General features: G+C 48.9%; 1 protein-coding gene across 1 annotated transcript in view; it reads left to right on the top strand.

Moving 5' to 3' along the window:
- tmem8b (transmembrane protein 8B) overlaps positions 1 to 19,324 on the top strand; it is a 291,112-nt gene extending 271,788 nt beyond the window's left edge. Inside the window, exons 12-13 of the mRNA XM_042331174.1 lie at positions 7,483 to 7,599; positions 18,435 to 19,324. Of these exons, the coding sequence (XP_042187108.1) occupies positions 7,483 to 7,599; positions 18,435 to 18,776 (459 nt within the window). The 3' untranslated portion in view covers positions 18,777 to 19,324. The remainder of the gene's footprint in view (positions 1 to 7,482; positions 7,600 to 18,434) is intronic.
- The last annotated feature ends 3,505 nt before the right edge of the window (positions 19,325 to 22,829 follow it).

The raw sequence follows: 22,829 nt of genomic DNA, 5'->3' as shown, positions 1-22,829 counted from the left end.
TGATGGTGCAGCCTGATGGTGCAGCCAGCCTGATGGTGCAGCCAGCCTGATGGTGCAGCCAGCCAGATGGTGCAGCCAGTCTGATGGTGCAGCCAGTCTGATGGTGCAGCCAGTCTGATGGTACAGCCAGTCTGATGGTACAGCCAGCCTGATGGTGCAGTCTGATGGTGCAGCCAGCCTGATGGTGCAGCCAGCCTGATGGTGCAGCCAGCCTGATGGTGCAGCCAGCCAGATGGTGCAGCCAGTCTGATGGTGCAGCCAGTCTGATGGTGCAGCCAGTCTGATGGTACAGCCAGTCTGATGGCTGCATTCATTGTAGCTGGGGATTTTAACAAGGCTAATCTGAAAACAAGACTCCCTAAATTTTATCAGCATATCGATTGCGCAACCAGGGGTGGAAAGACCCTGGATCATTGTTACTCTAACTTCCGCGACGCATATAAGGCCCTGCCCCGCCCCCTTTCGGAAAAGCTGACCACGACTCCATTTTGTTGATCCCTGCCTACAGACAGAAACTAAAACAAGAAGCTCCCACGCTGAGGTCTGTCCAACGCTGGTCCGACCAAGCTGACTCCACACTCCAAGACTGCTTCCATCACGTGGACTGGGAGATGTTTCGTATTGCGTCAGACAACAACATTGACGAATACGCTGATACGGTGTGCGAGTTCATTAGAACGTGCGTTGAAGATGTCGTTCCCATAGCAACGATTAAAACATTCCCTAACCAGAAACCGTGGATTGATGGCAGCATTCGTGTGAAACTGAAGGCACGAACCACTGCTTTTAATCAGGGCAAGGTGTCTGGTAACATGGCTGAATACAAACAGTGCAGCTATTCCCTCCGCAAGGCTATCAAACAAGCTAAGCGCCAGTACAGAGACAAAGTAGAATCTCAATTCAACGGCTCAGACACAAGAGGTATGTGGCAGGGTCTACAGTCAATCACGGACTACAGGAAGAAACCCAGCCCAGTCACGGACCAGGATGTCTTGCTCCCAGGCAGACTAAATAACTTTTTGCCCGCTTTGAGGACAATACAGTGCCACTGACACGGCCTGCAACGGAAACATGCGGTCTCTCCTTCACTGCAGCCGAAGTGAGTAAGACATTTAAACGTGTTAACCCTCGCAAGGCTGCAGGCCCAGACGGCATCCCCAGCCGCGCCCTCAGAGCATGCGCAGACCAGCTGGCCGGTGTGTTTACGGACATATTCAATCAATCCCTATACCAGTCTGCTGTTCCCACATGCTTCAAGAGGGCCACCATTGTTCCTGTTCCCAAGAAAGCTAAGGTAACTGAGCTAAACGACTACCGCCCGTAGCACTCACATCCGTCATCATGAAGTGCTTTGAGAGACTAGTCAAGGACCATATCACCTCCACCCTACCTGACACCCTTGACCCACTCCAATTTGCTTACCGCCCAAATAGGTCCACAGACGATGCAATCTCAACCACACTGCACACTGCCCTAACCCATCTGGACAAGAGGAATACCTATGTGAGAATGCTGTTCATCGACTACAGCTCGGCATTCAACACCATAGTACCCTCCAAGCTCGTCATCAAGCTCGAGACCCTGGGTCTCGACCCCGCCCTGTGCAACTGGGTACTGGACTTCCTGACGGGCCGCCCCCAGGTGGTGAGGGTAGGCAACAACATCTCCTCCCCGCTGATCCTCAACACTGGGGCCCCACAAGGGTGCGTTCTGAGCCCTCTCCTGTACTCCCTGTTCACCCACGACTGCGTGGCCATGCACGCCTCCAACTCAATCATCAAGTTTGCGGACGACACAACAGTGGTAGGCTTGATTACCAACAACGACGAGACGGCCTACAGGGAGGAGGTGAGGGCCCTCGGAGTGTGGTGTCAGGAAAATAACCTCACACTCAACGTCAACAAAACTAAGGAGATGATTGTGGACTTCAGGAAACAGCAGAGGGAACACCCCCATCCACATCGATGGAACAGTAGTGGAGAGGGTAGCAAGTTTTAAGTTCCTCGGCATACACATCACAGACAAACTGAATTGGTCCACTCACACAGACAGCATCGTGAGGAAGGCGCAGCAGCGCCTCTTCAACCTCAGGAGGCTGAAGAAATTCGGCTTGTCACGAAAGCACTCACAAACTTCTACAGATGCACAATCGAGAGCATCCTGGCGGGCTGTATCACCGCCTGGTATGGCAACTGCACCGCCCTCAACCGTAAGGCTCTCCAGAGGGTAGTGAGGTCTGCACAACGCATCACCGGGGGCAAACTACCTGCCCTCCAGGACACCTACACCACCCGATGCTACAGGAAGGCAATAAAGATCATCAAGGACATCAACCACCCGAGCCACTGCCTGTTCACCCCGCTGCCATCCAGAAGGCGAGGTCAGTACAGGTGCATCAAAGCTGGGACCGAGAGACTGAAAAACAGCTTCTATCTCAAGGCCATCAGACTGTTAAACAGCCACCACTAACATTGAGTGGCTACTGCCAACACACTGTCAATGACACTGACTCTACTCCAGCCACTTTAATCATGGGAAATGATGTAAATATATCACTAGCCACTTTAAACAATGCTACCTTATATAATGTTACTTACCCTACATTGTTCATCTCATATGCATACGTTGATACTGTACTCTATATCATCGACTGCATCCTTATGTAATACATGTATCACTAGCCACTTTAACTATGCCACTTGGTTTACATACTTATCTCATATGTATATACTGTACTCGATATCATCTACTGTATCTTGCCTATGCTGCTCTGTACCATCACTCATTCATATATCCTTATGTACATATTCTTTATCCCCTTACACTGTGTATGACAGTAGTTTTTTTTTTTGAATTGTTAGTTAGATTACTTGCTCGTTATTACTGCATTGTCGGAACTAGAAGCACAAGCATTTCGCTACACTCGCATTAACATCTGCTAACCATGTGTATGTGACAAATAAAATTTGATTTGATTTGATTTGATTTGATGGTGCAGTCTAATGGTGAAGCCTGATGGTGCAGCCTGTCTGATGGTGCAGCCAGTCTGATGGTGCAGCCTGATGGTGCAGCCAGTCTGATGGTGTGATGCCAGTCTGATGGTCTGATGGTGTGCCTTTGAAGTAAGGGATCTAACATTAAGTAGCCCTATTTTGAGATGTGCGGTATCATGATCTCTTTCAATAATAAGGAATGGAGGAGGTCTTTATCCTAGTGAGATTGCTAAGGCAAACACCGCCATGTTTAGTTTTGCCCAACCTAGGTCGAGGCACAGACACGGTCTCAATGGGGATAGCTGAGCTGACTACACTGACTGTGCTAGTGGCAGACTCCACTATGCTGGCAGGCTGGCTAACAGCCTGCTGCCTGGCCTGCACCCTATTTCATTGTGGAGCTAGAGGAGTTAGAGCCCTGTCTATGTTGGTAGATAAGATGAGAGCACCCCTCCAGCTAGGATGGAGTCCGTCACTCCTCAGCAGGTCAGGCTTGGTCCTGTTTGTGGGTGAGTCCCAGAAAGAGAGAGTTTTCAACCAGCGATTGAGTTGTGAGACTATGCTGTAGAGCTCATCACTCCCCATAACTGGGAGGGGGCCAGAGACAATTACTCGATGCCGACACATCTTTCTAGCTGATTTACATGCTGAAGCTATGTTGCGCTTGGTGATCTCTGACTGTTTCATCCTAACATCGTTGGTGCCGACGTGGATAACAATATCTCTATACTCTCTACACTCGCCAGTTTTAGCTTTAGCCAGCACCATCTTCAGATTAGCCTTAACGTCGGTAGCCCTGCCCCCTGGTAAACAGTGTATGATCGCTGGATGATTCGTTTTAAGTCTAATACTGCGGGTAATGGAGTCGCCAATGACTAAAGTTTTCAATTTGTCAGAGCTAATGGTGGGAAGCTTCGGCGTCTCAGACCCCGTAACGGGAGGAGTAGAGACAAGAGAAGGCACGGCCTCTGACTCTGACTCCGAGTTTCTGTCGGCTGAATGAGCGACACCGGTTGAGCATTCCTACAGCATTTCCTTCCAGAAGCCAAGAGAAAGCTGTCCGGCTGCGGGGACTGTGCGAGGGGATCTATACTACTATCTGTACTTACTGGTGGGACAGTAAGTTACCCTTGCCTAACGATTGCGTCTGAAGCTGGGCTTGTAGCACAGCTATCCTCGCCGTAAGGCGATCGTTCTCCTGTATATTATGAGTACAGCGACTGCAATTAGAAGGCATCATGTTAATGTTACTACTTAGCTTCGGCTGTTGGAGGTCCTGACGAACCATGTCCAGATAAAGCGTCCGGAGTGAAAAAGTTGAGGGAAAAAACAAAAATATAAACGGTAATTAAAAAGTAAAAACCGTAAAGTTGTCAGGTAGCAAAATAGGTTGGCAACAAACCGCACAGCAACACGTAAACAAGTCTGCGAGTTGTGACCAGAAATGGCGTACCAGCGGCTGAAATTTAAAGATATCATCCTAACCAACTCGCCCGCTAAATACACCTCTCTGATCTCAGTGATCACTACCTCATTGCCTGCATCTGTAATGGGACAGCGGTCAAACGACCTCCACTCATCACTGATACTAATCACTGTCAAACACACCGTAAAACACTTCATCGAGCAGGCCTTTCTAATGGACCTGGCCCGGGTATCCTGGAAGGAGGTTGACCTCATTCCTTTCTAATGGACCTGGCCCGGGTATCCTGGAAGGAGGTTGACCTCATCCCTTTCTAATGGACCTGGCCCGGGTATCCTGGAAGGAGGTTGACCACATCCCTTTCTAATGGACCTGGCCCGGGTATCCTAGAAGGAGGTTGACCTCATTCCTTTCTAATGGACCTGGCCCGGGTATCCTGGAAGGAGGTTGACCACATCCCTTTCTAATGGACCTGGCACGGGTATCCTGGAAGGAGGTTGACCTCATTCCTTTCTAATGGACCTGGCCCAGGTATCCTGGAAGGAGGTTGACCACATCCCTTTCTAATGGACCTGGCCCGGGTATCCTGGAAGGAGGTTGACCTCATTCCTTTCTAATGGACCTGGCCCGGGTATCCTAGAAGGAGGTTGACCTCATTCCTTTCTAATGGACCTGGCCCGGTATCCTGGAAGGAGGTTGACCTCATTCCTTTCTAATGGACCTGGCCCGGGTATCCTGGAAGGAGGTTGACCTCATTCCTTTCTAATGGACCTGGCCCGGGTATCCTGGAAGGATGTTGACCTCATCCCGTCGGTAGAGGACGCCTGGATAGTTTTTTAAAAATGCCTTCCTCAACATCTTAAATAAGCATGCCCCATTCAAGAAATGTAGAACCAGGAACAGATATAGCCCTTGGTTCTCTCCAGACCTGACTGCCCTTAACTAACACAAAAACATCCTATGGCATTCTGCATTAGCATCGAATAGCCCCCATGATATGCAACTTTTCAGGGAAGCTAGAAACCAATATACACAGGCAGTTAGAAAAGTTAAACAGATCACTGACCATTTCGAATCCCACCGTACATTCTCCGCTATGCAATCTGGTTTCAGAGCTGGTCATGGGTGCAGCCACGCTCAATGTCCTAAACAACATCATAACCGCCATCGATAAAAGACAATACTGTGCAGCCGTATTCATTGACAAGGCCAAGGCTTTCAACTCTGTCAGTCACCACATCCTCATCGGCAGACTCGACAGCCTTGGTTTCTCAAATGATTGCCTCGCATGGTTCACCAACTACTTCTCTGACAGAGCTCAGTGTGTCAAATCAGAGGGCCTGTTGTCCGGGCCTCTGGCAGTCTCTATGGGGGTGCCACAGGGTTCAATTCTTGGGCAGACTCTCTTCTCTGTATACATCAATGATATCGCTCTTGCTGCTGGTGAGTCTCTGATCCACCTCTACGCAGACGACACCATTCTGTATACTTCTGTCCCTTCTTTGGACACTGTGTTAACTAACCTCCAGACAAGCTTCAATGCCATACAACTCTCCTTCCGTGGCCTCCAATTGCTCTTAAATACAAGTAATACTAAATGCATGCTATTCAACCGATCGCTGCCCTCACCTGTCCGCCCATCCAACATCACTACTCTGGACGGTTCTGACTTAGAATATGTGGACACTACAAATACCTAGGTGTCTGGTTAGACTGTAAACTCTCCTTCCAGACCCACATCAAACATCTCCAATCCAAAGTTCAATCTAGAATTGGCTTCCTATTTCGCAACAAAGCATCCTTCACTCATGCTGCCAAACATACCCTCGTTAAACTGACCATCCTACCGATCCTCGACTTCGGCGATGTCATTTACAAAATAGCCTCCAATACCCTACTCAATAAACTGGATGCAGTCTATCACAGTGCCATCCGTTTTGTCACCAAAGCCCCATATACTACCCACCATTGCGACCTGTACGCTCTCGTTGGCTGGCCCTCGCTTCATACTTGTCGCAAAATTCACTGGCTCCAGGTAATTTACAAGACCCTGCTAGGTAAAGTCCCCCCTTATCTCAGCTCGCTGGTCACCATAGCAGCACCCACCTGTAGCACACGCTCCAGCAGGTATATCTCTCTGGTTACCCCCATAACCAATTTTTTGGCCACCTCTCCTCCCAGTTCTCTGCTGCCAATGACTGGAAACGAACTACAAAAATCTCTGAAACTAGAAACACTTATCTCCCTCACCAGCTTTAAGCACCAACTGTCAGAGCAGCTCACAGATTACTGCACCTGTACATAGCCCATCTATAATTTAGCCCAAACAACTACCTCTTTCCCTACTGTATTTATTTATTTTGCTCCTTTGCACCCCATTATTTTTATTTCTACTTTGCACATTCTTCCACTGCAAATCTACCATTCCAGTGTTTTACTTGCTATATTGTATTTACTTTGCCACCATGGCCTTTTTTGCCTTTAGCTCCCTTCTCACCTCATTTGCTCACATCGTATATAGACTTGTTTATACTGTATTATTGACTGTATGTATGTTTGTTTTACTCCATGTGTAACTCTGTGTCGTTGTATCTGTTGAACTGCTTTGTTTTATCTTGGCCAGGTCGCAGTTGTAAATGAGAACTTGTTCTCAACTAGCCTACCTGGTTAAATAATGTGAAATAAATAAATACATAAAATAACCCTGATCTATCATCTCTGGTTAAATAAAGTCTGTCTGTCTGTCTGTAAATAAATACATAAAATCTGTCTGTCATCTCTGTCTGTCTGTCTGTCTGTCTGTCTGTCTGTCTGTCTGTCTGTCTGTCTGTCTGTCTGTCTGTCTGTCTGTCTGTCTGTCTGTCTGTCTGTCTGTCTGTCTGTCCTGTCTGTCTGTCTGTCTGTCTGTCTGTCTGTCTGTCTGTCTGTCTGTCTGTCTGTCTGTCTGTCTCTAACCTGTCTGTCTGTCTGTCTGTCTGTCTGTCTGTCTGTCTGTCTGTCTGTCTGTCTGTCTGTCTGTCTGTCTGTCTGTCTGTAGGTGTTTAACCCTCTCCCCTCGTTCTCCAGGTGCTGTATTTACTCGGGGCCATGACTCTCTCCATGGCTCTCCAGTTGGACCGTCACGGCCTGTGGAACCTCCTGGGACCGTCCCTCTTCGCCCTGGGCATCATGGCTGTAGCCTGGGTAAGAATGTCCCCAACACTTACATCCTTTGTCCACTCCTCTCTGTCTGTCTGTCTGCCTGTCACTCTGTCTGTCTCTCTCTGTCTCTCTTTGTCTCTTTGTCTCTGTCTGTCTGTCTGTCTGTCTGTCTGTCTGTCTGTCTGTCTGTCTGTCTGTCTGTCTGTCTGTCTGTCTGTCTGTCTGTCTGTCTGTCTGTCTGTCTGTCTGTCTGTCTGTCTGTCTGTCTGTCTGTCTGTCTGTCTGTCTGTCTGTCTTTGTCTCTCTCTCTTTGTCTCTCTCTCGTTGTCTCTCTATGTCTGTCTCTCTCTGTCTGTCTCTCTCTGTCTCTCTTTGTCTCTCTTTGTATTCAATTTCAATTAAAGGGCTTTATTGGCACGGGCAACATATGTTTACATTGCTGAAGCAAGTGAAATAGATAATAAACAAAAGTGAAATAAACAATAAAAATGAACAGTAAACATTCAAGTTCCAAAATAATAAAGACATTTAAAAGGTTTATATAGCTGTTCAATTTACAGAACAAATTTACAGAAGTAGTAACTTTACAGGACAACTTTGCAGAACTGTTAACTTTAACTTTCACTATAGACTTAAAATGGTCCAAGCACACGCGCAGTCGTGAAAAAGGCGTGACAGTGACTCTTCCCCGTCAGGAGGTTGAAAAGGCTTGGCATGGGCCCTTTAATCTTGAAAAGGTTTGGCATGGGCCCTTTAATCTTGAAAAGGTTTGGCATGGGCCCTTTAATCTTGAAAAGGGTTGGCATGGGCCCTTTCATCTTGAAAAGGGTTGGCATGGGCCCTTTAATCTTGAAAAGGGTTGGCATGGGCCCTTTCATCTTGAAAAGGGTTGGCATGGGCCCTTTAATCTTGAAAAGGTTTGGCATGGGCCCTTTAATCTTGAAAAGGTTTGGCATGGGCCCTTTAATCTTGAAAAGGGTTGGCATGGGCCCTTTCATCTTGAAAAGGTTTGGCATGGGCCCTTTAATCTTGAAAAGGTTTGGCATGGGCCCTTTAATCTTGAAAAGGTTTGGCATGGGCCCTTTAATCTTGAAAAGGTTTGGCATGGGCCCTTTAATCTTGAAAAGGTTTGGCATGGGCCCTTTAATCTTGAAAAGGTTTGGCATGGGCCCTTTAATCTTGAAAAGGTTTGGCATGGGCCCTTTAATCTTGAAAAGGTTTGGCATGGGCCCTTTAATCTTGAAAAGGGTTGGCATGGGCCCTTTCATCTTGAAAAGGTTTGGCATGGGCTCTTTAATCTTGAAAAGGTTTGGCAAGGGCCCTTTAATCTTGAAAAGGTTTGGCATGGGCCCTTTAATCTTGAAACTGTTTGGCATGGGCCCTTTAATCTTGAAAAGGTTCTACAGCTTTTACCACTGATATTGACTGGTTGCATCACTGCTTGGTTACCACTGATATTGACTGGTTGGCAACAGCACCGGCCTCGATCACATGGTGCAACAGAGGGTTGTGTGTACAGCCCAGTACAGTACTGGGGCCGCTCTCCCAGCCATCCAGGACATCTATCAGGCAGTGTGAAAAGAAGGCCTGGAAAATCGTCAAAGACTCCAACCACTCAGGCCATAGACTATTTTCTCTGCTGCCGCACGGCAAGAGGTACCGGTGCATCAAGTCTGACTCCATCAGGCTCTCGAACAGCTTCTATCTCCAAGCAATACTGACTGATAAAGAGCTGACAAAATAGCTACATGGACCGAGTTTACCTTGGATCTTCATTGACCTTTTATTTACATCTTGGCTATGCCCACTCACAGGGCCCTGCCCACTCACAGGGCCCTGCCCACTCACAGGGCCCTGCACACTCACAGGGCCCTGCACACTCACAGGGCCCTGCACACTACACACACACAAACACTCACTCCATTATCTTCTCACTCCTACATTTATACTGACTCTACACACCCACTCGCCCACACACATGCAGTGCCTTGCAAAAGTATTCATCCCCCTTGGCGTTTTTTCCTATCCCTACAACCTGTAATTTAAATTGATTTCTATTTGGATTTCATGTAATGGACAAACACAAAATAGTCCAAATTGGTGAAATGAAATTAAAAAAATAAATTGTTTAAATTTTTTTTTTTAAATGAAAAGTAGTGCATATGTATTCACCCCCTTTGCTATGAACCCCTAAATAAGATCTGGTGCAACCAATTACCTTCAGAAGTCACATAATTAGTTAAATAAAGTCCACCTGTGTGCAATCTAAGTGTCACATGATCTGTCACATGATCTCGGTATATATACACCTGTTCTGAAAGGCTCCAGAGTCTGTAACACCACTAAACAAGGGGCACCACCAAGCAAGAGGCACCATGAAGACCAAGGATCTCTCCAAACAGGTCAGGGACGAAGTTGTGGAGAAGTACAGATCCGGGTTGGGTTATATAAAAACATCACAAACTTTGAACATCCCACGTAGCACTATTAAATCCATTATTAAAAAATTGAAAGAATGTGGCACCACAACAAACCTGCCATGAGAGGGCCGCCCACCTAAACTCACGGACCAGGCAAGGAGGGCATTAATCAGAGAGGCAGCAAAGAGACCAAAGAAAACCCTGAAGGAGCCACAAAGCTCCACAGCGGAGATTGGAGTATCTGTTCATAGGACCACTTCAAGCCGTACACTCTACAGAGCTGGGCTTAAAGTAAGACTGGCCAGAAAAAAAGCCATGGCTTAAAGAAAAATAATAAGCAAACACGTTTGGTGTTCATCAAAAGGCATGTGGGAGACTCCCCAAACATATGGAACTGAGATGACAGAGACCCCTGAGACTGAGATGACAGAGACCCCTGAGACTGAGATGACAGAGACCCCTGAGACTGAGATGATAGAGACCCCTGAGACTGAGATGAGAGACCCCTGAGACTGAGATGACAGAGACCCCTGAGACTGAGATGACAGAGACCCCTGAGACTGAGATGACAGAGACCCCTGAGACTGAGATGACAGAGACCCCTGAGACTGAGATGACAGAGCCCCCTGAGTCAGATGAGACTAAAATTGAACTTTTTGGCCATCAAGGAAAATGCTATATCTGGCGCAAACCCAACACCTCTCATCACCCTGAGAATACCATCCCCACAGTGAACCGTGGTGGTAGCGTCATGCTGTGGGGATGTTTTTCATCGGCGGGGACTGGGAAGCTGGTCAGAAATAAAGGAATGATGGATGGCGCTTAATACAGGGAAATTCTTGAGGGAAACCTGTTTCATTCTTCCAGAGATTTGAGACTGGGACCGAGTAATACATTAATATTGATTATCACTTTGTTTTGAGTTTTGAGTTTTCAAGAAATACATTTCCCTGTACTTGTTGCGCATGTGACATTAAGACTTGAAACTTGACTGCTAAGTTGACGAAGTATCCACAAAATGGTTGTATGTAAGAGATATAATAACCAAACGGAATGGTGATAAAAGTTTACAAATTCAAACAAATCCAACTTTCGATGTTTCTATCCCTTTTCATCACGTTTTCGGAGATCGGCAAAGTGTTCTGAACTTCTGTTTTTCTATACTGTGCTCAGAGTAAATCGGTAACCTAGGAGACAACAGGCAAGATGACGTGGGTTTGTGTTAAGGGTCTGTTCGAGAACAGAATGAGGGGTGGGAATGTTTCTGACAAAGCACATTCCATCTGTAAGCACAGTGTGTAGGTGATGAGGAGGTTGAGCCAAGGTGAAGGACTGTGTAGAACAAACAAGGTGAAGGACTGTGTAGAACAAACAAGGTGAAGGACTGTGGTTAACATGTAGAACAAACACTGAGAGAGAGAGAAAAGAGTTCACACAAAATTACAAAGTAGTCAGGGACAGAGACAGGGACAGAGACAGGGACAGAGACAGGGACAGAGACAGGGACAGAGACAGAGACAGGGACAGAGACAGGGACAGAGACAGAGACAGAGACAGGGACAGAGACAGGGACAGAGACAGGGACAGAGACAGGGACAGAGACAGGGACAGGGACAGAGACAGGGACAGAGACAGGGACAGAGACAGGGACAGAGACAGGGACAGGGACAGAGACAGGGACAGGGACAGGGACAGAGACAGGGACAGAGACAGAGACAGGGACAGAGACAGGGACAGAGACAGGGACAGAGACAGGGACAGGGACATAGACAGGGACAGAGACAGGGACAGAGACAGGGACAGAGACAGGGACAGGGACAGGGACAGAGACAGGGACAGAGACAGGGACAGGGACAGAGACAGGGACAGGGACAGAGACAGGGACAGAGACAGGGACAGGGACAGGGACAGAGACAGGGACAGAGACAGGGACAGGGACAGGGACAGAGACAGGGACAGGGACAGGGACAGAGACAGAGACAGGGACAGAGACAGGGACAGGGACAGGGACAGAGACAGGGACAGGGACAGAGACAGGGACAGGGACAGGGACAGGGACAGAGACAGGGACAGAGACAGGGGCAGGGGCAGAGACAGAGACAGGGACAGGGACAGGGACAGGGACAGAGACAGGGACAGGGACAGAGACAGGGACAGGGACAGAGACAGGGACAGGGACAGGGACAGGGGCAGAGACAGGGACAGAGACAGAGACAGAGACAGGGACAGGGACAGGGACAGGGACAGGGACAGAGACAGAGACAGGGACAGAGACAGGGACAGGGGCAGAGACAGACAGAGACAGGGACAGGGACAGAGACAGGGACAGGGACAGGGACAGAGACAGAGACAGAGACAGGGACAGGGACAGAGACAGAGACAGGGACAGAGACAGGGACAGGGACAGAGACAGAGACAGAGACAGAGACAGGGACAGGGACAGAGACAGAGACAGGGACAGGGACAGAGACAGAGACAGAGACAGAGACAGAGACAGGGACAGGGACAGAGACAGGGACAGGGACAGGGACAGAGACAGGGACAGGTTGTCTTGTCTCTACTTGGCTGATCTTAACAAGAACATCCTCACTTCCACTTCTAACAGTTAGCAGAGATAAATGTTGTAATATACGAATCGAATTATATTCTGATAAATGTTGTAATCTACGAATCTTATTTGTGCTGAGAAGTAAAGTTTATAAAAGAGAACGTGCTCGATCCATTTGTGAACTAAACATTGTCATCATAAATAGTGCATAACAAGTTCAACAAGCATTTGAGAAGTGTATAAGTAAATAAATGATCATTATATTCTGTAGTCACTGATAAATGATCATTATATTCTGTAGTCACTGATAAATGATCATTATATTCTGTAGTCACTGATAAATGATCATTATATTCGTAATCAGTGATAAATAAAACCTAATGTTCTCCCAGTAACAGCAACTAGTGTGACACTGAGACTGAGATGACAGAGACCCCTAGAGACTAAGATGATAGAGACCGCTGAGACTGAGATGAGAGAGACCCCTGAGACTGAGATGACAGAGACCCCTGAGACTGAGATGATAGAGACCCCTGAGACTGAGATGACAGAGACCCCTGAGACTGAGATGACAGAGACCCCTGGGACTGAGATGACAGAGCCCCTGAGACTGAGATGACAGAGACCCCTGAGACTGAGATGATAGAGACCCCAGAGACTGAGATGACAGTTAACACTGAGACTGAGATGACAGAGACCCCAGAGACTGAGATGATAGAGACCCCAGAGACTGAGATGACAGAGAACCCTGAGCCTGAGATGACAGAGACCCTCTGAGCCTGAGATGACAGAGAACCCTGAGCCTGAGATGACAGAGACCCCAGAGACTGAGTTGATAGAGACCCCTGAGACTGAGATGACCGAGACCCCTGAGACTGAGTTGATAGAGACCCCTGAGACTGAGATGACAGAGACCGCTGAGACTGAGATGATATAGACCCCTGAGACTGAGATGACAGAGACCCCTGAGACTGAGATGACAGAGACCCCTGAGACTGAGATGACAGAGACCCCTGAGACTGAGATGACAGATACCCCTGAGACTGAGATGATAGAGACCCCAGAGACTGAGATGATAGATACCCCAGAGACTGAGATGACAGAGAACCCTGAGCCTGAGATGACAGAGACCCTGAGCCTGAGATGACAGAGACCCCTGAGCCTGAGATGACAGAGACCCCAGAGACTGAGTTGATAGAGACCCCTGAGACTGAGATGACAGAGACCCCAGAGACTGAGTTGATAGAGACCCCTGAGCCTGAGATGACAGAGACCCCTGAGACTGAGATGATAGAGACCCCAGAGACTGAGTTGATAGAGACCCCTGAGACTGAGATGATAGAGACCCCTGAGACTGAGTTGATAGAGACCCCTGAGACTGAGATGACAGAGACCTCTGAGACTGAGATGATAGAGATCCCTGAGACTGAGATGACAGAGACCCCTGAGACTGAGATGACAGAGACCCCTGAGACTGAGATGACAGAGACCCCTGAGACTGAGATGACAGAGACCCCTGAGACTGAGATGACAGAGACCCCTGAGACTGAGATGACAGATACCCCTGAGACTGAGTGGGACAAATGCAGGAAGCAGCTCACTGTGAGATTGTTGCCCAGGGCAAAACACTGGTATACACACACACACACACACACACACACACACACACACACACACACACACACACACACACACAATACATCACTCAGTCAGGTGTGGAGCATTGTTAATGCGTGGGTGTTGCTGAGTAAGATACTTTATTGAGATGGACTTGTGGAATAACAGACTGTCAAGACAACAGGACAAATACAGCGTGCTAGATTTACTGCAGAAGTTTATGTCCTAGTTCCTAGACCTATAGATACAGCGAGCAGTTGAACGGTACTCTCCTAGTTCCTAGACCTATAGATACAGCGAGCAGTTGAACGGTACTCTCCTAGTTCCTAGACCAATAGATACAGCGAGCAGTTGAACGGTACTCTCCTAGTTCCTAGACCTATAGATACAGCGAGCAGTTGAACGGTACTCTCGGTACTCTAGTTCCTAGACCTATAGATACAGTGAGCAGTTGAACGGTACTCTCCTAGTTCCTAGACCTATAGATACAGTGAGCAGTTGAACGGTACTCTCCTAGTTCCTAGACCTATAGATACAGTGAGCAGTTGAACGGTACTCTCCTAGTTCCTAGACCAATAGATACAGCGAGCAGTTGAACGGTACTCTCCTAGTTCCTAGACCAATAGATACAGCGAGCAGTTGAACGGTACTCTCCTAGTTCCTAGACCTATAGATACAGCGAGCAGTTGAACGGTACTCTCCTAGTTCTCTCCTAGTTCCTAGACCAATAGATACAGTGAGCAGTTGAACGGTACTCTCCTAGTTCCTAGACCAATAGATACAGTGAGCAGTTGAATGGTACTCTCCTAGTTCCTAGACCTATAGATACAGCGAGCAGTTGAACGGCACTCTCCTAGTTCCTAGACCAATAGATACAGTGAGCAGTTGAACGGTACTCTCCTAGTTCCTAGACCTATAGATACAGCGAGCAGTTGAACGGTACTCTCCTAGTTCCTAGACCAATAGATACAGCAATCAGTTGAATGGTACTCTCCTAGTTCCTAGACCTATAGATACAGCGAGCAGTTGAACGGTACTCTCCTAGTTCCTAGACCTATAGATACAGCGAGCAGTTGAACGGTACTCTCCTAGTTCCTAGACCTATAGATACAGTGAGCAGTTGAACGGTACTCTCCTAGTTCCAGACCTATAGATACAGTGAGCAGTTGAACGGTACTCTCCTAGTTCCTAGACCTATAGATACAGTGAGCAGTTGAACGGTACTCTCCTAGTTCCAAGACCAATAGATACAGTGAGCAGTTGAATGGTACTCTCCTAGTTCCTAGACCAATAGATACAGTGAGCAGTTGAACGGTACTCTCCTAGTTCCTAGACCTATAGATACAGTGAGCAGTTGAACGGTACTCTCCTAGTTCCTAGACCTATAGATACAGTGAGCAGTTGAACGGTACTCTCCTAGTTCCAAGACCAATAGATACAGTGAGCAGTTGAATGGTACTCTCCTAGTTCCTAGACCTATAGATACAGTGAGCAGTTGAACGGTACTCTCCTAGTTCCTAGACCAATAGATACAGCGAGCAGTTGAATGGTACTCTCCTAGTTCCTAGACCTATAGATACAGCGAGCAGTTGAACGGTACTCTCCTAGTTCCTAGACCTATAGATACAGCGAGCAGTTGAACGGTACTCTCCTAGTTCCTAGACCAATAGATACAGTGAGCAGTTGAACGGTACTCTCCTAGTTCCTAGACCTATAGATACAGTGAGCAGTTGAATGGTACTCTCCTAGTTCCTAGACCTATAGATACAGTGAGCAGTTGAACGGTACTCTCCTAGTTCCTAGACCAATAGATACAGTGAGCAGTTGAACGGTACTCTCCTAGTTCCTAGACCTATAGATACAGTGAGCAGTTGAACGGTACTCTCCTAGTTCCTAGACCTATAGATACAGTGAGCAGTTGAACGGTACTCTCCTAGTTCCAAGACCAATAGATACAGTGAGCAGTTGAACGGTACTCTCCTAGTTCCTAGACCAATAGATACAGCAATCAGTTGAATGATACTCTCCTAGTTCCTAGACCTATAGATACAGTGAGCAGTTGAATGGTACTCTCCTAGTTCCTAGACCAATAGATACAGCGAGCAGTTGAATGGTACTCTCCTAGTTCCTAGACCAATAGATACAGCGAGCAGTTGAATGGTACTCTCCTAGTTCCTAGACCAATAGATACAGCGAGCAGTTGAATGGTACTCTCCTAGTTCCTAGACCAATAGATACAGCGAGCAGTTGAACGGTACTCTCCTAGTTCCTAGACCAATAGATACAGCGAGCAGTTGAACGGTACTCTCCTAGTTCCTAGACCTATAGATACAGTGAGCAGTTGAACGGTACTCTCCTAGTTCCTAGACCTATAGATACAGCGAGCAGTTGAACGGTACTCTCCTAGTTCCTAGACCAATAGATACAGTGAGCAGTTGAACGGTACTCTCCTAGTTCCTAGACCAATAGATACAGTGAGCAGTTGAATGGTACTCTCCTAGTTCCTAGACCTATAGATACAGCGAGCAGTTGAACGGTACTCTCCTAGTTCCTAGACCTATAGATACAGCGAGCAGTTGAACGGTACTCTCCTAGTTCCAAGACCTATAGATACAGCGAGCAGTTGAACGGTACTCTCCTAGTTCCTAGACCAATAGATACAGTGAGCAGTTGAACTGTTCTCCCAGAGTCGGATGCCTTTCTCCTGATTCTATGGACTCTCCTATTGCTCCTAAGGTGCACGAGGTCTTGTTACTATTATGTGTTATTGATCTTTTGATTGTGTTGTTATTATGTGTTATTGATCTTTTGATTGTGTTGTTATTATGTGTTATTGATCTGTGTCTTGTTAATAATTAATGAAGCTTGGGATCTACTCTCTGACTGTGTCTCTGTCTCACCCCTCCCCCAACTGTCTGTCTCCCCTCCCCCAACGGTCTGTCTCCCCTCCCCCAACTGTCTCTCTCCCCTCCCACAACTTTCTGTCTCCCCTCCCCCAACTGTCTCTCTCCCCTCCCCCAACTGTCTCTCTCCCCTCCCCCAACTGTCTCTCTCCCCTCCCCCAACTATCTGTGTCTCCCCCTTCCCCCAACTATCTTTGTCCCCCCAACTATCTGTCTCCCCCTCCCTCCCCCAACTCTCTGTCTCCCCCTCCCTCCCCCAACTATCTGTGTCTCCCCCCCCCCAACTCTCTGTCTCCCCCTCCCTCCCCCAACTCTCTGTGTCTCCCCCTCCCTCCCCCAACTATCTGTGTCTCCCCCTCCCTCCCCCAACTATCTGTGTCTCCCACTCCCTCGCCCAACTATCTGTGTCTCCCCCTCCCTCCCCAACTATCTGTGTCTCCCCCTCCCTCCCCCAACTATCTGTCTCCCCCTCCCTCCCCCAACTATCTGTGTCTCCCCCTCCCTCCCCCAAATATCTGTGTCTCCCCCTCCCTCCCCCAAATATCTGTGTCTCCCCCTCCCTCCCCCAACTATCTGTCTCTCCCCTCCCTCCCCCAACTCTCTGTCTCCCCCTCCCTCCCCCAACTATCTGTGTTTCCCCCTCCCTCCCCCAACTATCTGTGTCTCCCCCTCCCTCCCCCAACTGTCTGTGTCTCCCCCTCCCCCAACTATCTGTGTCTCCCCCTCCCCCAACTGTCTGTGTCTCCCCCTCCCCAACTATCTGTGTCGCCCCCTCCCTCCCCCAACTGTCTGTGTCTCCCCCTCCCCCAAAATGCCTGTGTCTCCCCCTCGCTCCCCCAACTGTCTGTGTCTCCCCCTCCCTCCCCCAACTATCTGTGTCTCCCCCTCTCTCCCCCAAATATCTGTGTCTCCCCCTCCCTCCCCCAAACTATCTGTGTCTCCCCCTCCCTCCCCCAACTATCTGTCTCTCCCCTCCCTCCCCCAACTCTCTGTCTCCCCCTCCCTCCCCCAACTATCTGTGTCTCCCCCTCCCTCCCCCAACTCTCTGTCTCCCCCTCCCTCCCCCAACTGTCTGTGTCTCCCCCTCCCCCAACTATCTGTGTCTCCCCCTCCCCCAACTGTCTGTGTCTCCCCCTCCCCAACTATCTGTGTCGCCCCCTCCCTCCCCCAACTGTCTGTGTCTCCCCCTCCCCCAAATGCCTGTGTCTCCCCCTCGCTCCCCCAACTGTCTGTGTCTCCCCCTCCCTCCCCCAACTATCTGTGTCTCCCCCTCCCTCCTCCAACTGTCTGTGTCTCCCCCTCCCTCCCCCAACTATCTGTGTCTCCCCCTCCCCCAACTATCTGTCTCCCCCTCCCTCCCCAACTATCTCTCTCCCCCCTCCCCTCCAGACGGTGCGTACAGTGCGACGGCGGCGATGTTACCCTCCGACCTGGAAGCGCTGGGCGTTCTTTCTGTTCCCGGGGACGATGATAGCGGTTTCAGCCGTGGCGCTCTATGCCTTCGTGGAGACAGAGGACAACTACTTCTACATACACTCTATCTGGCACATGCTGATCGCCGGCAGCGTGGGCTTCCTGCTCCCTCCCCGCGCCAAGCCCCGCACCAAGCTCACACCTCTGAAACGTCGGAGGGGGTGTGGCTACCAGCTGTGCGTCAACGAGCACGAGGAGATGGGATTGGTGGACCCGGTCCCTGCCATAGTCGCTATCAATAGTATTAGTATCAGCTGATGCCTGAGATCACAAACTCTGACTGACTGTACCAGCTGAAGAGAGGTTCTAGCACCTACTGACTGACTGTACCAGATGGACATAGGATCTAGCACCTATTGACTGACTGTACCAGCTGGATACGGGATCTAGCACCTATTGACTGACTGTACCAGCTGGACACGGGATCTAGCACCTATTGACTGACTGTACCAGCTGGACACGGGATCTAGCACCTACGGACTGACTGTACCAGCTGAGGAAAGGATCTAGCACCTATTGACTGACTGTACCAGCTGGACACGGGATCTAGCACCTATTGACTGACTGTACCAGCTGGACACGGGATCTAGCACCTACGGACTGACTGTACCAGCTGAGGAAAGGATCTAGCACCTATTGACTGACTCTTACCAGCTGGACACGGGATCTAGCACCTATTGACTGACTGTACCAGCTGGACACGGGATCTAGCACCTACGGACTGACTGTACCAGCTGAGGAAAGGATCTGGCACGTACTGACTGACTGTACCAGCAGGACATGGGATATAACATCTACTGACTTACTGACTGGATATAGCACCTACTGACTGACTGGATGCTGGATGATCTAGCACCTACTGACTGACTGACTGTACCAGCTGGAGACACCTACTGACTGGATATAACAACATATACTGACTGACTGACTGTACCCACTGGAAGTAGGATATAGCACCTACTGACTGACTGACTGTACCAGCTGGATGTGGGATCTAGCACCTACTGACTGACTGACTGTACCAGCTGGACATCGGATCTAGCACCTACTGACTGACTGACTGTACCAGCTGAATGTGGAATCTAGCACCTACTGACTGACTGACTACTGGATGTGGGATCTAGCAGCTACTGACTGACTGTACCAGCTGGACTTGGGATATAACACCTACTGACTGACTGTACCGGCTGGATGTGGGATCTAGCACCTACTGACTGACTGACTGTACCAGCTAGACATGGGATATAACATCTACTGACTTACTGACTGTACCGGATGGATGTGGGATCTAGCACCTACTGACTGACTGACTGTACCAGCTGAATGTGGAATCTAGCACCTACTGACTGACTGACTACTGGATGTGGGATCTAGCAGCTACTGACTGACTGTACCAGCTGGACTTGGGATATAACACCTACTGACTGACTGTACCAGCTGGACTTGGGATATAACACCTACTGACTGACTCTTCCAGCTGAGGATGGGATCTATCACGTACTGACTGAGTGTACCAGCTGAGGATGGGATCTAGCCCTAACTCTGACTGACTGTACCAGATGAGGACAGGATCTAGCACGTACTGACTGACTGTGCCAGCTGATTAAATCACTTACTGACTGTACCAGCTGATTACATAACTGACTGACTCTACCAGCTGGCACGGCGATGGGATCTAACACCTACTAACTGTCTGACTGACGGACTTTCTGACCGACTGTCTGACTGATTAGCTGGCTGACTGGCTAGGCTGACTGGCTAGGCTGACTGACTGACTGACTGACTGACTGGCTGGCTGGCTGGCTGGCTGGCTGGCTGGCTGACTTCCTGACTGATTGGCTGGCTGGCTGACTGGCTGGCTGATTGGCTGGCTGACTGATTGGCTGATTGGCTGGCTGGCTGACTGGCTGGCTGACTGGCTGGCTGGCTGACTGATTGGCTGGCTGATTGGCTGGCTGGCTGACTGGCTGGCTGACTTCCTGACTGATTGGCTGGCTGGCTGACTGACTGGCTGACTGTCCTTCCATTGCCTTCTCTCCCCGGGGATTCAGACGGGAAAACAAAGCCAGAGAACTTGAACCAACTGTAATGTAACTAGTTAAAGCAGGCGACACACTTGAGTCTGTCTGTCTGTCTGTCTGTTAAAGTCATGATTATTCAATACTACCATAATTATATTATTCTATTGATCTGTTATAGTCATGATTATTCAATACCACCATAATTATATTATTCTGTTGATATTGTTGGGGTTGTGAACGTACAGTACAGTAAGAGACTATTGTTTGTGGATACTGTACTTTTTAAAGACGAAGCTGAGAACACTGCTGCTACCTGACGGTGACTGTAACATTAGGTCTGTACGGTGCCCATATTAGGACAGCGTCAGTCTCAGCAGGCGTTATTAGGTCCTGATCAGACTGAGGATGTCCTAATACAGACACCATAGGTGTGTTATTTAATGATGGTCTGCATTCCAAATGGCACCTTGTTCCCTTTGTAGCTGAACTATTGTTGACCAGAGCCTACGGTGTTGACCAGGTCCTACAGTGTTGACCAGGGCCTACAGTGTTGACCAGAGCCTACGGTGTTGACCAGGTCCTACAGTGTTGACCAGGGCCTACAGTGTTGACCAGGGCCTACAGTGTTGACCAGAGCCTACGGTGTTGACCAGGTCCTACAGTGTTGACCAGGGCCTACAGTGTTGACCAGGTCCTACGGTGTTGACCAGGGCCTACAGTGTTGACCAGGGCCTACAGTGTTGACCAGGGCCTACGGTGTTGACCAGGTCCTACAGTGTTGACCAGGTCCTACGGTGTTACCAGGGCCTACAGTGTTGACCAGAGCCTACGGTGTTGACCAGGTCCTACGGTGTTGACCAGGACCCACAGTGTTGACCAGGTCCTACGGTGTTGACCAGGGCCTACAGTGTTGACCAGGGCCTACGGTGTTGACCAGGTCCTACAGTGTTGACCAGGGCCTACAGTGTTGACCAGAGCCTACGGTGTTGACCAGGTCCTACGGTGTTGACCAGGACCCACAGTGTTGACCAGGTCCTACGGTGTTGACCAGGGCCTACAGTGTTGACCAGGGCCTACGGTGTTGACCAGGTCCTACAGTGTTGACCAGGGTCTACAGTGTTGACCAGGGTCTACAGTGTTGACCAGGGCCTACAGTGTTGACCAGGGCCTACGGCTGCTGGTGTTGACCAGATGCTACGGCTGCTGGTGTTGACCAGATCCTACGGCTGCTGGTGTTGACCAGGTCCTACGGCTGCTGGTGTTGACCAGATCCTACGGCTGCTGGTGTTGACCAGGTCCTACGGCTGCTGGTGTTGACCAGATCCTACGGCTGCTGGTGTTGACCAGGTCCTACGGCTGCTGGTGTTGACCAGGTCCTACGGCTGCTGGTGTTGACCAGGTCCTACGGCTGCTGGTCAACATAGTGTACTCTATGGGGAACAGGATGCCATGTGGAACACAGCCCCTATTGAAGACCTTTCTAGCTATGTTGGTTCTGTTGTTTGTGCACGGAAATGGAATTAAATACAACAAGGGCACGTTTTTGTTATTTTTCAACATAATATATTTTGCACTGAGACACAAAAATGTGTTAATACTGTACATTTTGTTTTTAGATGCGTGTATAAAGCCTCACCAGTGCCACATAGTTCAAATGTATAAAATATTGTTGTACTGTGGAATGTTAATAGTCTTTTGGATTGCAATGTATTGCCTTTACACACAGTCTGCTGGTTGTCAACACTATAGGCCATAAAGGAGGGGCATCTGACTGCTATAGAATTACCGGCCATAAAGGAGGGGCATCTGACTGCTATAGAATTACCGGCCATAAAGGAGGGGCATCTGACTGCTATAGAATTACCGGCATCATGCTAAGAATTACCGGCCATAAAGGAGGGGCATCTGACTGCTATAGAATTACCGGCCATAAAGGAGGGGCATCTGACTGCTATAGAATTACCGGCCATAAAGGAGGGGCATCTGACTGCTATAGAATTACTGCCATAAAGGAGGGGCATCTGACTGCTATAGAATTACCGGCCATAAAGGAGGGGCATCTGACTGCTATAGAATTACCGGCCATAAAGGAGGGGCATCTGACTGCCATAAATTACCGCCTAAAGGAGGGGCATCTGACAGAGGAGGGGCAAGCTGCCTGCTGCATAGATCAGTAGTAAGGCCATAAAGCCTAGGGAAGCTGCCATAGATCAGTAGTAAGGCTATAGAGGGAAGCTGCCTGAACCATAGATCTGTAGTAAGGCTATAGAGGGAAGCTGCCATAGATCTG

This window comes from Oncorhynchus tshawytscha, linkage group LG12 (assembly GCF_018296145.1).
Source record: "Oncorhynchus tshawytscha isolate Ot180627B linkage group LG12, Otsh_v2.0, whole genome shotgun sequence".
NCBI classification, from domain to species: Eukaryota; Metazoa; Chordata; class Actinopteri; order Salmoniformes; family Salmonidae; genus Oncorhynchus; species Oncorhynchus tshawytscha.
Note: the sequence above shows the minus strand (reverse complement) of the source record. Positions and strands in the feature narration are given on the sequence as shown.